The sequence below is a fragment of the Pseudophryne corroboree genome, chromosome 10 (assembly GCF_028390025.1).
Source record: "Pseudophryne corroboree isolate aPseCor3 chromosome 10, aPseCor3.hap2, whole genome shotgun sequence".
NCBI lineage: Eukaryota > Metazoa > Chordata > Amphibia > Anura > Myobatrachidae > Pseudophryne > Pseudophryne corroboree.
The window spans coordinates 266,809,711-266,823,717 of record NC_086453.1 but is presented as its reverse complement, the minus strand read 5'-3'; the positions used below and the strand labels follow the sequence as shown (position 1 = coordinate 266,823,717).

The 14,007-nt window shown below is 43.0% G+C and overlaps 1 protein-coding gene across 1 annotated transcript in view; it reads left to right on the top strand.

Moving 5' to 3' along the window:
• SIK2 (salt inducible kinase 2) overlaps positions 1-13,717 on the top strand; it is a 312,227-nt gene extending 298,510 nt beyond the window's left edge. The window contains exons 12-15 of the mRNA XM_063943258.1: positions 6,910-7,067; positions 8,794-8,907; positions 10,143-10,234; positions 11,037-13,717. Coding sequence (XP_063799328.1) covers positions 6,910-7,067; positions 8,794-8,907; positions 10,143-10,234; positions 11,037-11,586 — 914 coding nt within the window. The 3' untranslated portion in view covers positions 11,587-13,717. The remainder of the gene's footprint in view (positions 1-6,909; positions 7,068-8,793; positions 8,908-10,142; positions 10,235-11,036) is intronic.
• The last annotated feature ends 290 nt before the right edge of the window (positions 13,718-14,007 follow it).

Genomic DNA, 14,007 nt, shown 5'->3' with positions numbered 1-14,007 from the left:
ATACACACACATACTCAAGTACACAAAAAGGAGTTAAGAATTAACACTGGGAATGCCACTGGCATCAAATATTTTTTATAAAAACAATAGATTTCTAGTATAATAGGATTTTTTAAAGAAGTCATGGCGCTGTGCCAGTAGCCACAGCATAATATATATACAGGTTGAGTATCCCATATCCAAATATTCCGAAATACGGAATTTTTTGAGTGAGACTGAGATAGTGAAACCTTTGTTTTCTGATGGCTCAGTGTACACAAACTTTGTTTAATACACAAAGTTATTAAAAATATTGTATTAAATGACCTTTAGGCTGTGTGTATAAGGTGTATATGAAACATAAATGAATTGTGTGAATGTACACACACTTTGTTTAATGCACAAAGTTATTACAAATATTGGCTAAAATGACCTTCAGGCTGTGTGTGTAAGGTGTATATGTAACATAAATGCATCCTGTGCTTAGACTTAGGTCCCATCACCATGATATCTCATTATGGTATGCAATTGTTCCAAAATACGGAAAAATCCGATATCCAAAATATTTCTGGTCCATATATATATATATATATATATATATATATATATATATATATATATGTATATATGTATGTATATATAAAATACTTTTCTCTTACGTCCTAGTGGATACTGGGGATCTGTACTTTAGTACCATGGGGTATAGATCTGATCCACTGGAGCCTGGCTCTTTAAAACCTTTAGTGTGTGTGTGTGTGTGTGTGTGTGTGTGTGTGTGTGTGTGTGTGTGTGTGCTGGCTCCTCCCCTCTATGATCCTCCTACCAGACTCAGTTTAGAAAAATGTGCCCAAGGAGCCGGGTACATTTCTCTGGAGCTCCAGAGAGTTTCCTTTATTTTTTTTATTTAGTTTATTATTTTCAGGTAGTACTAGTTGGCAACCAGTCCACCTGCTTTGTGGGACTTAGAGGGGGGACCAAACCAACCTCCTGAGGGTTAATGGTTCGTAATCCCAGCTGACAGGACACTGAGCTCCTGAGGTGATGTTCACACATCGTTAGTGTGTGTGCCCATGCCATCAGCTAGCCACCACCCTCTAACAGATGCCGAAGAGTCGCAGATGCGGTGAGTGTTAACACCGGAGTCCCGGTTAGCAGGTCCCCGGTGCAGTTTTGGCGGCATGTCACACGGTGGTCACGGGCCACGAGCTGCGGTGCCCGCCGTGGAGTACATTGGCACAGGACTCATGCCCCGCACTCCGCACTGCTCACTGTCCGTTGGGGCTTGTGCGTAGTGTTATATACATATATGTTTGTTAACATGGCCAGTATAAAACTGCAGGGACCGCACGCCATTGCAAGGGGCGGGGCTTCCCGGAGCGGGACCAGAGTCGGGAAGATGCCATTTCCTGCTGCTACGGATCATCAAGGCTGCATGTACGCTGCTCCTCAAGACTTTGTACTGGTACCAGGGGGTCATAGCAGGGAGGAGAGCACACCAGCGGTAGCTCCGCTGCACTTATATCAGGCTATACACATAAATCTCACACTGTGCTGCTGTGTTTCTGTGTACTGGTCTCGGTTCCTCAGTGTCACTCCAAGGGCTGTCTAGGGTCTGTGTGGAGGTGTTTTTCAGTGAGCTGCGCTGTGTTACAGTTGTGTAAAGATGTCTGTTGACATGGCTATGTGTGCTGCTTGTAACTCTACCCCTTCTTCAGCGGGGCCTCTCATGGGTGAACAGTGCTCCTTATCTCCTCAGTGACACAATTCACAGGCACCTGACTGGCTAGATAGTTTGATTCAGAATGTAAATTCAGAATTGGCTGCAGCGAAGCAGGAGAGACGTGTTAAAACAGTCTATTGATTTATGGCAAAAGCAGCAGCTACCAGGAAGGCTTCTCAGCCCCCTTTGTTGGTTTGACATAAACGCTCACTTCCACAGGTGCTCCAGTCTGATTCTGATCAGCCTGACTTGGATGATGATGATATGGATGAGGACAGCTCTCTGTCCCCTGGGGTGGAGGCCCTCATTTTTGCTGTAAGAGAGGTTCTTCACATACAGGATCAGGCGACAGAACCAGATGAGGAGTTGTGCTTTAATGTTAGACCGAAGACCTCTGTCACTATTCCTGTATCTAAAGAATTAAACTCTCTGGCCAGGGAGGCATGATTAAACCCTGATAAAAAAAATTAAAATTCCTCAGAGGTTTTTAGCTACTTTTCCCCTCCCAGCTGAGGACAGGAAGTTATGGGAAACCCCCCCGTCCATCCGTCGATACATCAGTATCCAGACTGTCTAAGAAATTGGTACTGCCGGTGCCAGGGGCTATATCCCTAAAAGAACCGGATGACCATAAAATTGAGACCACTCTCAAGGCAATATATATACGGAAGCAGGCATAGCACAGCGCCCCACAATTGTTTGTGGGTGGATTTCCAGCGTGGTAGTCAAGTGGTCTGATACTGTTATCGATGGTTTAGACTCTCTGCCCCGGGAGGAGGTTATTACTCTGCTGTAACATATACAGGATGCTGCAAATTTTATGAGCGAGGCTATAAAAGAATTGTGTAAGATAAATGGCCGCACTACTGCTATGGCTGTTTCGGCACGCAGAGATCTGTGGTTACATCAATGGTCAGCGGATGCTGATTCCAAAAAGGGTGTAGAAAATCTTCCCTCTACAGGTGATGCCTTGTTTGGCGATGAATTAAATAAATGGATCTCCCAGGCAACGGCGGGTAAGTCTACTTATCTGCCGTCGGCTGCGCCACCTGCTAGACGTTCTTACACAGGACCCTCCTTGCAGTCCTTTCGTGTGGCAAGGTTCAGAGGCAGGGGCCGAGGGGCCTCCACCACTCCCAGAGGATCTCGTGGTAAGTCCTGTAAACCCGCAACTGCTGTCTCCCTGGACCAGACAACCGGATCCCCTGCCGCTAAGCCTTCCGCGTGATGGTTGGCCCCACCAGCAAGGCGACTTTCAGGTGGTTGCTTGCCTTCATCACAGTCCTGTCGGAATCCTTGGGTGAGGGACTTCATTTCCCATGGATACCGGCTGGCATTTCAAGCACTTCCTCCTCACAGATTTTTCAAATCGGGCTTGCCAGTTTTACCCACAACAAAAGTTACCTTGCAAGAGGCTAGTCAAAAACTTCTGCGGACAGGGATGGTGGTTCGAGTACCTCCTCCGTTACGCAACAGGGGTTTTTACTCCAGTCTTTTTGCCGTTCCAAAACCAGACGGTTCGGTGCGACCCATCTTGAACCTGAAATCTCTCAACCTGTATCTACGGGTGTTCAAATTCAAAATGGAATCCCTGCAGGCAATGGTGTCCAGTTTGGAGGAGGGGGAGTTCCTGGTATCGCTGGATGTCAAAGATGCTTACCTACACATTCCCATGTGGCCCCCTCATGAGGCTTACCTCAGGTTCGCCATATTGGACGACCATTTCCAGTTTCAGGCTTTGCTATTGGCCTGTCCACAGCTCCGAGGGTCTTCACCAAGGTGATGGCGGAGATGATGCTGCAACTGCGCATGATGGGAGTCAAAATAGTCCCCTACTTGGATGATCTCCTGATAAAGGCTGTGTCCAGGGAGCGTGTTTTGCACAGCATCGATCTGACGACTCGCCTGCTTACGGATCATGGGTGGATCCTAAATTTTCAGGAATCTCACCTGGAACTGACCCAACGTCTTCAGTTCCCGGGAATGATACTGGATACAGTGTCTCAAAAGGTGTTTCTTCCGATGGACAAGGCCTTGGCTATCCAGGATATGGTCTGCTCAGTGTTCTGTCCTGGCAAGGTATCCATACATCTTTGCATATGCTCCGAAAGCCTGGATTTCCCTATTATGGTGGCTGCAAGTTCCTCACCTGGTAGAAGACAGGAATTTCAATATCCACTCGTGGACTAAGATGGGAGTTCTATTTAAGATGGGATGTTGCCCATAGCAACCAATCAGATTCTACTTCTCATTTATCTAGCACTTTCTAGAAGATAATACCTGGAATCTCTTTGGTTGCTATGGGCAACATCCCATCTTAAATAGAACTCCCACCTAAGTAAATTTACCCCGTGGATTCTAATGTGACCTAAGGGGCCTTGTTCCAGGGGACATGGTCAATACAGGAATCTGCTCTGCCGATAAACATCCTGGAACTCAGAGCGATTTACAGTGCTCTTCTGCAAGCTTCCCATCTCCTGAAGGATCAGGCGATCCAGGTTCAATCGGACAATGCCACGGCGGTGGCGTACATAAACAGTCAAGGGAGAACAAGAAGCAGAGCGGCGATGTGAGAAGTGTCAAGAATACTCGTCTGGGTGGAGGCCAACGCAAGGGCCATCTCAGCCATATTCATTCCAAGAGTGGACAACTGGGAAGTGGAGTTCCTCAGCAGGCACGACCTCCATACGGGGGAATGGGGCCTACATCCCCAGGTGTTTCAACAGTTAATTCACCGATGGGTCTGTCCGCAGATAGATCTGATGGCTTCTCGTCTCAACAAGAAGACGGCATAGCTCCAGAATGAGCAATCCGCAGGCTGTAGCAGTGGACGCGCTGACGACACCGTGGACATACCTGTTTGTGTACCTGTTCCCTCCTCTACTGCTAATCCCAAGGGTTCTAAAAAGACTAGGTAAGCGTTCAGGCAATTCTAATTTCCATGGATTGGCCTCGACGGGCGTGGTACTCGGACCTCCTAACCATGGCTCTGGAGGATGCCTGGCCTCTGCCGCTTCAAAAGGATCTTCTTCAACAAGGTCCATTCGTCTAGCCATACTTACAGCGGCTACGTTTGATGGCTTGGAAGTTGAGAGGGAGATTCTAGCCAGAAAAGGTCTTCCCTCCAGGGTTATTTCCACTATGGTCCAGGCCAGGAAGATGGTTACGTCAAAACATTATCATCGTATCTGGAAAAAGTATGTTTCCTGGTGTGAAAGTAGAAAGGTTTCTCCCGTGGAATTTAGAATTGGTCGTTTTCTACTTTTCCTGCAAGGGGGAGTGGATATGGGCCTATGATTGGGTTCCATCAAAGTCCAGATTTCGTCCCTCTCTATTTTCTTCCAGAAACAACTTGCCATATTGCCGGAAGTATAAACTTTCCTAAAGGGAGTTGATCTCAATGTGGTTCTGTCCTTTCTTCAATCGGACTGGTTTGAACCCTTGCATAGGGTGGAGTTTAAATTTCTCACCTGGAAGACGGTGGTGTTATTGGCGTTGGGGTCTGCCAAATGTGTCTCTGAATTGGGGGCCTTATCCTCTAAGAGCCCTTATTTGATTTTTCATGAAGACAAGGCGGAACTCGGGACCTGACTTTAGTTTTTGCCTAAAGTGGTTTCAACTTTTCATGTGAATCAACCCATTGTGGTTCTGGCGTTGTCTGACCCTTCCATTTGGCCAGAGTCCTTGGATGTGGTGAGGGCTCTTAAGATTTATGTCAAGGGGACGGCTCGTCATCGAAAATCTGATTCGCTGTTTGTCCTTTATGATGCCACCAAGATTGGTCGTCCGGATTCTAAGCAATCAATTGCTTGTTGGCTCAGGTTGACCATTCAACAGGCATATACTTCGGCGGCTCTGCCTATGCCAACGTCTATTCATGCCCACTCGACGAGGTCTGTGGGCTCTTCCTGGGCGACTGCCCGGGGTGTCTCGGCCTTACAGTTGTGCCGAGCTGCTACTTGGTTTGTTTCGAACACACTTGTGAAATTCTATCGTTTCAACACCTTGGCCAAGGATGACCTTCAGTTTGATCAGGCGGTTTTATAGGGGTCTCGGCACTATCCCACCCATTTGGGAGCTTTAGGACTTCCCCATGGTACTAAAGTACAGATCCCCAGTATCCACTAGGACGTAAGTGAAAATAGGAATTTAATACTTACCGGTAATTCCTTTTCTCATAGTCCGTAGTGGATACTGGGCGCCCGCCTCATTGCTTCGATTCCTACTTACCTGGGTAGGAGTTTGGTTAGCCCGCCGTTGCTATCCTGGTTCGGTTGGTGTTGCTATCCTCTGTTGTGGATAGCGACCAACTTTCGGTTATGGTTGTGTGTTGGCTTAGTGCCTCACCGATGTTGTACCTTTTTTCTTCTCTCGTGGTATGTCCGTCTCCTCGGGCAGAGTTTCCTAGACTGAGTCTGGTAGGGGGGGCATAGAGGGGAGGAGCCAGCACACACATACACACACTAAAGGTTTTAAAGTGCCAGGCTCCAGTGGACCCGATCTATACCCCATGGTACTAAAGTACAGATCCCCAGTATCCACTACGGACAACGAGAAAAGGAATTAACGGTAGTTATTAAATTCCTATTTTATTTTATTTTTGCCTGTTCGGTTTTTTTTTTTTTTAAACCTTTTGGTTTAAACCAGCCAACCCTGCTGCATCAAGAAATGAGCTGAAGTCTATGGTTTTCCATTTGTACAAGGTGGCAGGCTGGGAGTCACAATAATTATTTGCTTTTTATATACACCCTGTTGAGTTTGACAGCTTATCCTGCTCTACTCTAAACTCCGATTACTCAAACTACCCAAAGGCTGCAAAGAATGTACATTTTGTACTTGGGTGTATGGAAACTTGTAGCTTTTGAAAAATATTTATATTTCTTATCATGAACCATTTACGTTATGCTGCTTACAAGTTGATTACGTTCCATCTGCAGCATATTTATAGTCAATGATTGGTGTAAACGAAAAAAAAAAAAGGTGTGTGTGTGTGTATATATATATATATATATATATATATATATATAGTGTGTGTATATAGATAGATATATAGATAGATAGATAGATATAGATATATAATATTAAAATTAAAATTGTATTGCTAGGGTTCTTATTTCTGAAAGATTTTATCAGTTTATTTATCCTTTCTTTCCAATTGTATATACTCTCTGGTGCTTACTGCTTCTTCTGTCTCTTTATACAAACCAAAGGAATTGTGGCGTTTCGACAGCACCTGCAAAACTTGGCAAGAACCAAGGGTATCTTAGAGCTCAACAAGATCCAATTGTTGTATGAGCAAATGGGACCAACGGAGGATCCAGATCTGCTGAGCACATCCCTCCACCTCCAAGATCCCAACCAACCCCAGGTATAATGACATCCAAGCTGGGTATGGCCTTATACAGTGCCCAAAAAAACACAAGCATCTAAAATGGGGACGTAAATTTTAGAATTTTTTATTTATTGTTATCTGATTATGATTTTGGTGCATTTGCAAACATTTACTTTTTTTTTTTCTTTATGACTAGAATACATAAATTGGCATAAAACTAATCATGTTTTGTGAACTAGAATGAATAGCGTAGGGATGATTCTGAGTTGGAAGTAAAGTAAAAAAGTAACATTGCTACTTGGCAAAACCGTGCCGTACTGCAGTGGTGCAAATGTAACACGTGCAGAGAGCTGTAGATGTGAGAGGGGTGTGTCCAAGCTTATATCTAAATTGCTTTATGAAAATAAAGCTGTCGAATATTTGTGGGCTACATGCAAAAGCAGCGGTTTACGGATGGTAGGTCGATAGTGCTAAGGTCCACAACTACTGGTCGACATGGACAAAGGGTCGACATGGACAAAGGGTCGACATGGCAATGGTCGACATATAAAAAGGTGGGCATGAACTTTAAAAAAAAAAATTCAACTTTTTCATACTTTTCCATCCATGTGGGCTACGATTGGTAATAGTAACACTGTCCACTTCGCTCGCCATACCAGGGGACACGGTACACTAATTGGGTTTCCCAGTCATTTTACGGAGAAAACTTCACCATTCAAAAAAAAAAACCATGCCAACCTTTCCCTGTGTCGACCTTTGTACCGTGTCGACCTTGTGCTTGTCAACCTTTTGGGGATGAGCTTTTTCAGGTTGACCCAATGATCCACACCCGGTACTTACCCTGCATGCAAAAAATAATACATGTACTGACATCGCTTGCATTGCAACGTGATTTGTTCCAAGCACAAAGTGGAGAGAGATTAACTACCAACCAACCAGCTCCTGTCATTTTTCAAACCCAGCCTGGCAGTTAGAAGCTGATTGGCTGGTACTTTCTCTCTCTCCACTTTATCACTTCTCCAGGCTTAGTACATAGACCCTAAAATACCAAATATTGGTACAGAGTTTGAGAAGATATTGTTTTATGTACTGTTTTACAGTTTCCTAGCCATTTTTTTTTTTTTTATTGCAATGAGGTATTCATGTAGTACAGCAATTGGTCACAGTCATACTAATTGGTTGACTGAAGGAAGAATGTTAGAAAATTGCAGTCTTAAGTGGAAACTTAAGTGGAAAACCTGATCTATTCGTTCACTGAAAAGAACAAGCCAGGGGCTCTACTTTTGTATAACATCTTCTGACTGTTCATGTTATCCCGTCTCCTGCCACTGCTGGAATACTCCCAGCAGACTTGTAACATGATGTGGTAGATTATCCTCCCGTCTCCTGCTGTGTTCTGCTCCCGGTTCTGCACACACCAGTACAAAGAAGAGTGGGAAATGTCGCTGTATATTTCATGTTGTGTGAGACATGAGTGGTGTGCTGGGAGTTTGGGCAGACGGACCACTGTCTGTGACGGGCACATGCCATTGATAAAACGAATACGTATAACATAAGGAAGGCATAGACCCAGGGAAAAGATAATGTATGTAATGAGCTCTATATGAAACGGTACTGGCAGATTTCAAAATCAAATTATTTTTAGTTCCTCTTCAGAATGATAAAAATGATACAGAACTGGTAGTTGACAAGGTAACATGATTGATGATAATGTAGGTTTGCATCATAGATTCAGTATGCTGATCTGCGCTTTCTTTTACAGCCCGATATCTCTGCACAACTTCCAAATATGTCAACATTTCCCAACGGCATACAACCTCAGATACTGTCTAGGCGTCAGAGTTTGGAGACTCAGTATCTACAACACAGGCTGCAGGTAAGGCTCGTACCATACAGTATTGATTTCTCTGTACTCATGTCTTGTTTATTATTAACTATAATTAGTGAACTATGTACAAAATCTTTAGTGGTGTCTGGCTGCAGAGTATGTACAAAACATACCATTCAACCTCTAATAATGTCACATCAACAAGTTAAGGCTATACATACAGTAAAGGGGAATCAGGTCCAGATTACATTTGGGAGGAAGTACATTATTAAAGGGAATTTAATTATATCTGGTAAATATCAATAATAAGTTAAATAAATGTATCTATAAACACTGAAGATTGCTAAGATGAGTGATAATTAGCTGTGTCTGCTAGTGAAATGACATCCGTTCTATAGAGCACCGTATACAGTATATCTGTGCTACCAAACAAGTAAAATTATATGGGGCAGATGTATTAAGCCTGGAGAAGTGATAAAGCAGTGATAAGTGCAAGGTGATAAGGCACCAGTCAGCTCCTAACTGTCAATTTACATATTGGAGTTGATTGGCTGGTGCGTTTATCACCTTGCACTTATCACTTCTTTATCACTTCTCCAGGCTTAATACATCTGCCCATGTTCTAAGCATTTGTTGGAGCACCGTTGATCAGCAAGCAGTATACAAATATAAATTATGTCATTGTAATGTCCCTTTATAAATGTTTCTTAAATCCGGTCTTTGTTTATTCAATGTCATCAGCAACAAACAGACGTATGATAAATAAAGTTGAATGATGACTGCTTCTAGACATGATAATTGTGACCTGTCTGATCCATCATTCCACCGCTTGCAGATTGTGACGCACATATGCATGTGTATAACGAGGTCTAGCTGCTCAGCAAGCCATGTTGCCATGCAAGGGCAGCAAATATATTTTTCTATTTTTTCTGTACAGGGTAAATACTGGCTGCTTTTGAATGTTGCCTACTAATATTAGGTCGAATTGTTCCATTGGATTACCAATTAGCCAAGTATACACTCTGTAAAAAGTTGGCGACCTTCTTGGAGCTGTCACGCAAAGTGCTGGTAGCGAGCGTCGGAAATCCAGGATTCCTGGATTTGCAGCCAGCGGCGCCATGATTGCTAGACCTTTTTTTTTTTTCTGAAATTTGTAGTTGCCCTTATTCTTTTCTTGGTGGACGTAATCAGAAGTTTTTTCTACCAAGTCACTTCTGTGATTGGGCTGTCAGTGGTTGACCTCTTGGTTCTCGTTCTCAAAGAAAGTTTTCATTTCTTTGCAGAAAGGAAACCTGCTGGCTCAAGCTCAGAACAGCTGTCAGATGTATTGCAAGGAAACGCCCCGAAGTCTGGAGCAGCAACTGCAGGAACACAGGTGAGCATGAGATCCGGGCACTGGTGCATGTCCCGATCTGTTTCTTAGCATACACCATGCTCGATCTGATGAGTGATTACACATTGAGCGGGAAGGGATAGGCATACTGTACCTCTCAACCTTCCCACTCTTGCTGGACAGGCCTGATTTCAAAGGACTGTCCTGCCATCTTATTTTGGCAAATTCATAACTTAATTTAAAGCAGCATTTAGTTATCGGTCTGGATTTTCTTTATAACTATTTGGCGCCTTAAATGTAGTGCAGGACTCACCAAAGACACTCTAGCCAGAGGTTCCCAAACGCGATCCTCAAGGCACCTCAACGGTCCAGGTTTTAGGTATATCCATGGCTCAGCACAGATGGTTAAATCAAATTGATTAAGGTGCTAATTAAGTCACCTGTGGCCAAGCATGGATATATTTAAAACCAGGACCATTGGGGTGCCTTGAGGACCGCGTTTGGGAACCTCTGCTTTAGCCCTAAGTCACACACCACCGTAGAGGCTGCCATGAAATAGCTCACGAATGTTATAGACAAGTCTCCTGCAGCAAAACACACTTGAAAAAAAATAAATGCAAATCCAAAGTCCAACCCTACATTAATTATTATCCGTCATTGAAAATGGCATGGAACCCTTGGCTATAGCATTGGCCCCTATTCTATTAACATAGAGCTAAAACTTTTGCATATATATTTAGATTATAACACACCAGTATATGCTTGTGTGCTCTTTAGCATGCCGTGATGTTGGTAAGTTTGGGGACTACTGTATAAGTAATTAACTTTGCTTTCAATCAAACAGGTTACACCAGAAGCGTCTCTTTCTCCAGAAGCAACCACAGCTGCAGGCTTATTTCAACCAGATGCAGATAGCAGAAAACAACTATCCGATGCAAGGACAACAGATTCCACTGGAATCCGTGCAGCAGAGCCAATTCAGCTTGTCTCAGCCACTCAGCCCAGTGTTGGAGCCCACTTCTAATGAAATGCAATATGATCCATTCTTAAGTCAGTATCACAAACTGCATTCGCAGCAGATGCAACACATGGTACAGCCCAGCCAGCCACAGGTCGTAACACAAATTCATGTACAGCAGCCACCCTTACAGTATGCTTACCAGACCTGTGAATTAACTGGCGTGCCAATACATGAATCTGAATATACAAACCAATGTCAGTATTCTATGCATTCAGCTCAGCAAGGCGGAATGGTATTGCAAGAGAACCAGGATAGCCCAACGGGACACGATACTCTGTCGTCTTACAAAGCCTTGGCCCTGAATGAGTCTTTTGACTGTGAGATGATGGAAACTGTTGACTCTCAGCACAGTGGCTATGTTTTGGTTAATTAGCCCATGTGCAGATTATTGTATCTGATACATGACAATAAGGTCAAATACGTAGGAGGAGAAAGTTTAATTTTAACAGCTTTTTTCTTTTGTCCCAACTGAAGTCTGGAAGGAATCTATCTCCTTGAAACTGTTTCCAACGTGGAACCCGACTTGCGTGGCTGAGTTATCTTGCTGGATGTCACAAAATTTCCATGAAACGTGGAGAAAAGTGATAATGGAGTCCTGCAAGGAGTTATGAGAAGAGCATTCTGTGGATCTGCTAGTGGAGAAGATATGTAACTTTAGATCAGCCTGCTGATCCTCACCACACCTGCAACATGAAGCTCTTGTAAGACAAAGTACCATTAAAAGCAATATTTCAGGATATTTCATGATGTGATCCTAACATTAAAAACAAAAGCTTCTTTTGTAGACTAAGTAAAAAAAATTCGGGAACCTTTTCATCTAAGCTACTGAGATAGGCATCAAGCACCTTCCATGGAGAAGCTAAGAGCTCATCACAGTTACTGGATTCTACACTACTGGAGGTACTCATGTCTCATTGAACCTCAGCAAAAGAATACAGACTTTGGTGCAGTGACCTAACCAATAGATAACACTGCATGAACTTATTTTGCATACATACTGACTGAGGACAGGCAATAAGTTTTCCTGGATAACAGCAGTTTGAGGTTAGGCAACTTTTTGGAGGTAGAACCGGATGACTTTGTCATAAATCATCGGCCGAATGTGATAAGGCCATTCTGCTGTCTTCTCTCTGCCGGGGGGAAAACAGGTTTTGGGAGATGACAATTGTTACAGAACTGTAACTTTTTAACATGATGAAGAAATAATAATCTTGACTGTGTTTTCAGGTCACGGTAATACTATATGTTGTTATTTGTTGACGAAACTTTGTAAATTTGGTAAACTGTCTAGATTTTAGTCAGGAACACAAAATCAGCTACAAAATACGTGTGATGTGTGGTAGTTTTGTGCCTTTATGGGTTTTTTCATAATAGAATATACCTTTCTTTTTCAGATGAAAAACAAAGTTAGATGATATCCCATTTCTATCAATGCTACATCCAAAGTCGAGTCAGAGTTTGTGTGTATGTTCGTCTGTTCCACTGTGTGGAATGCAAAAAGCGTTTAATCAATGTTCTGATTGCTCATGTGTAGAAAAAATGTTTTAAAAAGTATTATAGCAATATTTAATTCTATTTTAATGTCATGAACTGTTGATATTAACCATGGCAATGGATGTTTCATGAAAACCTGAAGTGATGGAGTTCTAGTACCCTAAAAGCAGATACCCATGTATCTATTGAGGTTAGTAGTCATAATGGGTTACCATAGCTAGAGACGTAACCTGAAACTCAGCACATCCACAGTGACTGCTCCATGCATTGCACTTTCTGTATATTCTAGACTTAATAAAGCCATAGTGTGATGACACTTTTGGAAAGATTCATCGCCAGTAGTATTAATTCATTTTCTCCTTCATTTTAGCATATGAATTAGCTTGAATTGTCCATTCTGAACAATATGACACTAATGTAAACTGACCACAATCCAAGGCATCGCCATGACCACCCACATTGATCAATCTACTGTATATCAAATATGTAACATCTCCCCATATCAGGGCAGTCTTAACAGCATAGTAGAGCCTGGGTAAAGCAATGCACTGGGGCCCCTACACACCCATTTACGGGCACCAATTTTATAAAAAATAACATGCCCCTCCTGCGGTTCTGTGCCATCCCTCCACATGCTTCCATAAAGTAAATGGTTGTCAGCACTTTGATTGGTGGATAGCTCCAGCCATCCACCAATCAGCATGCTGATAGCCATTCACCGTCTGGCTTCAAGCTTGGAGGCTACTCTGATTGTGGGACCATCACCCGCCCCTGCTCGGAGACCCCTAGAAATGTGGGGCCCTGGGCAGCTGTCCAGTGTGCCTATACATTAAGATTGCCCTGTCCCATATGATTTCATGGTTGCCTTCTTCACCACAATAGGCAACAGCCAAATGGGGAAAAATTGACAAGGTACAAGGAAGTACATTTGGGATTGTCCTTTAAACATGAAATCAGACGTCTGTCCAAAAATGCAAATGGAAAATTTATGGGTGGGGTTTTTTTTTTTCCAATAATTAATTCTTACAACTATGTCATCTATTAGACCTAAAATTCCATAGGGAAGTGTTAACTTAAAGAGCATCAATGTAATTTCTTATTTTGTATATCTCAAATAAATTGATGTTTGTGATTGGCACTTTAAAAATAAGTGTTTTCAGGAAATAAACAATATTGTCCCATTGAGACAGGTAATGACATCTCTGGGTGTATCTGTTATTGCAGTAAAACTATTAGATGGCTCTGTCCTATAACAGTGTCCAAATGAGATGGGAAAGCAGGGTTTAATGACTGCAGTTTT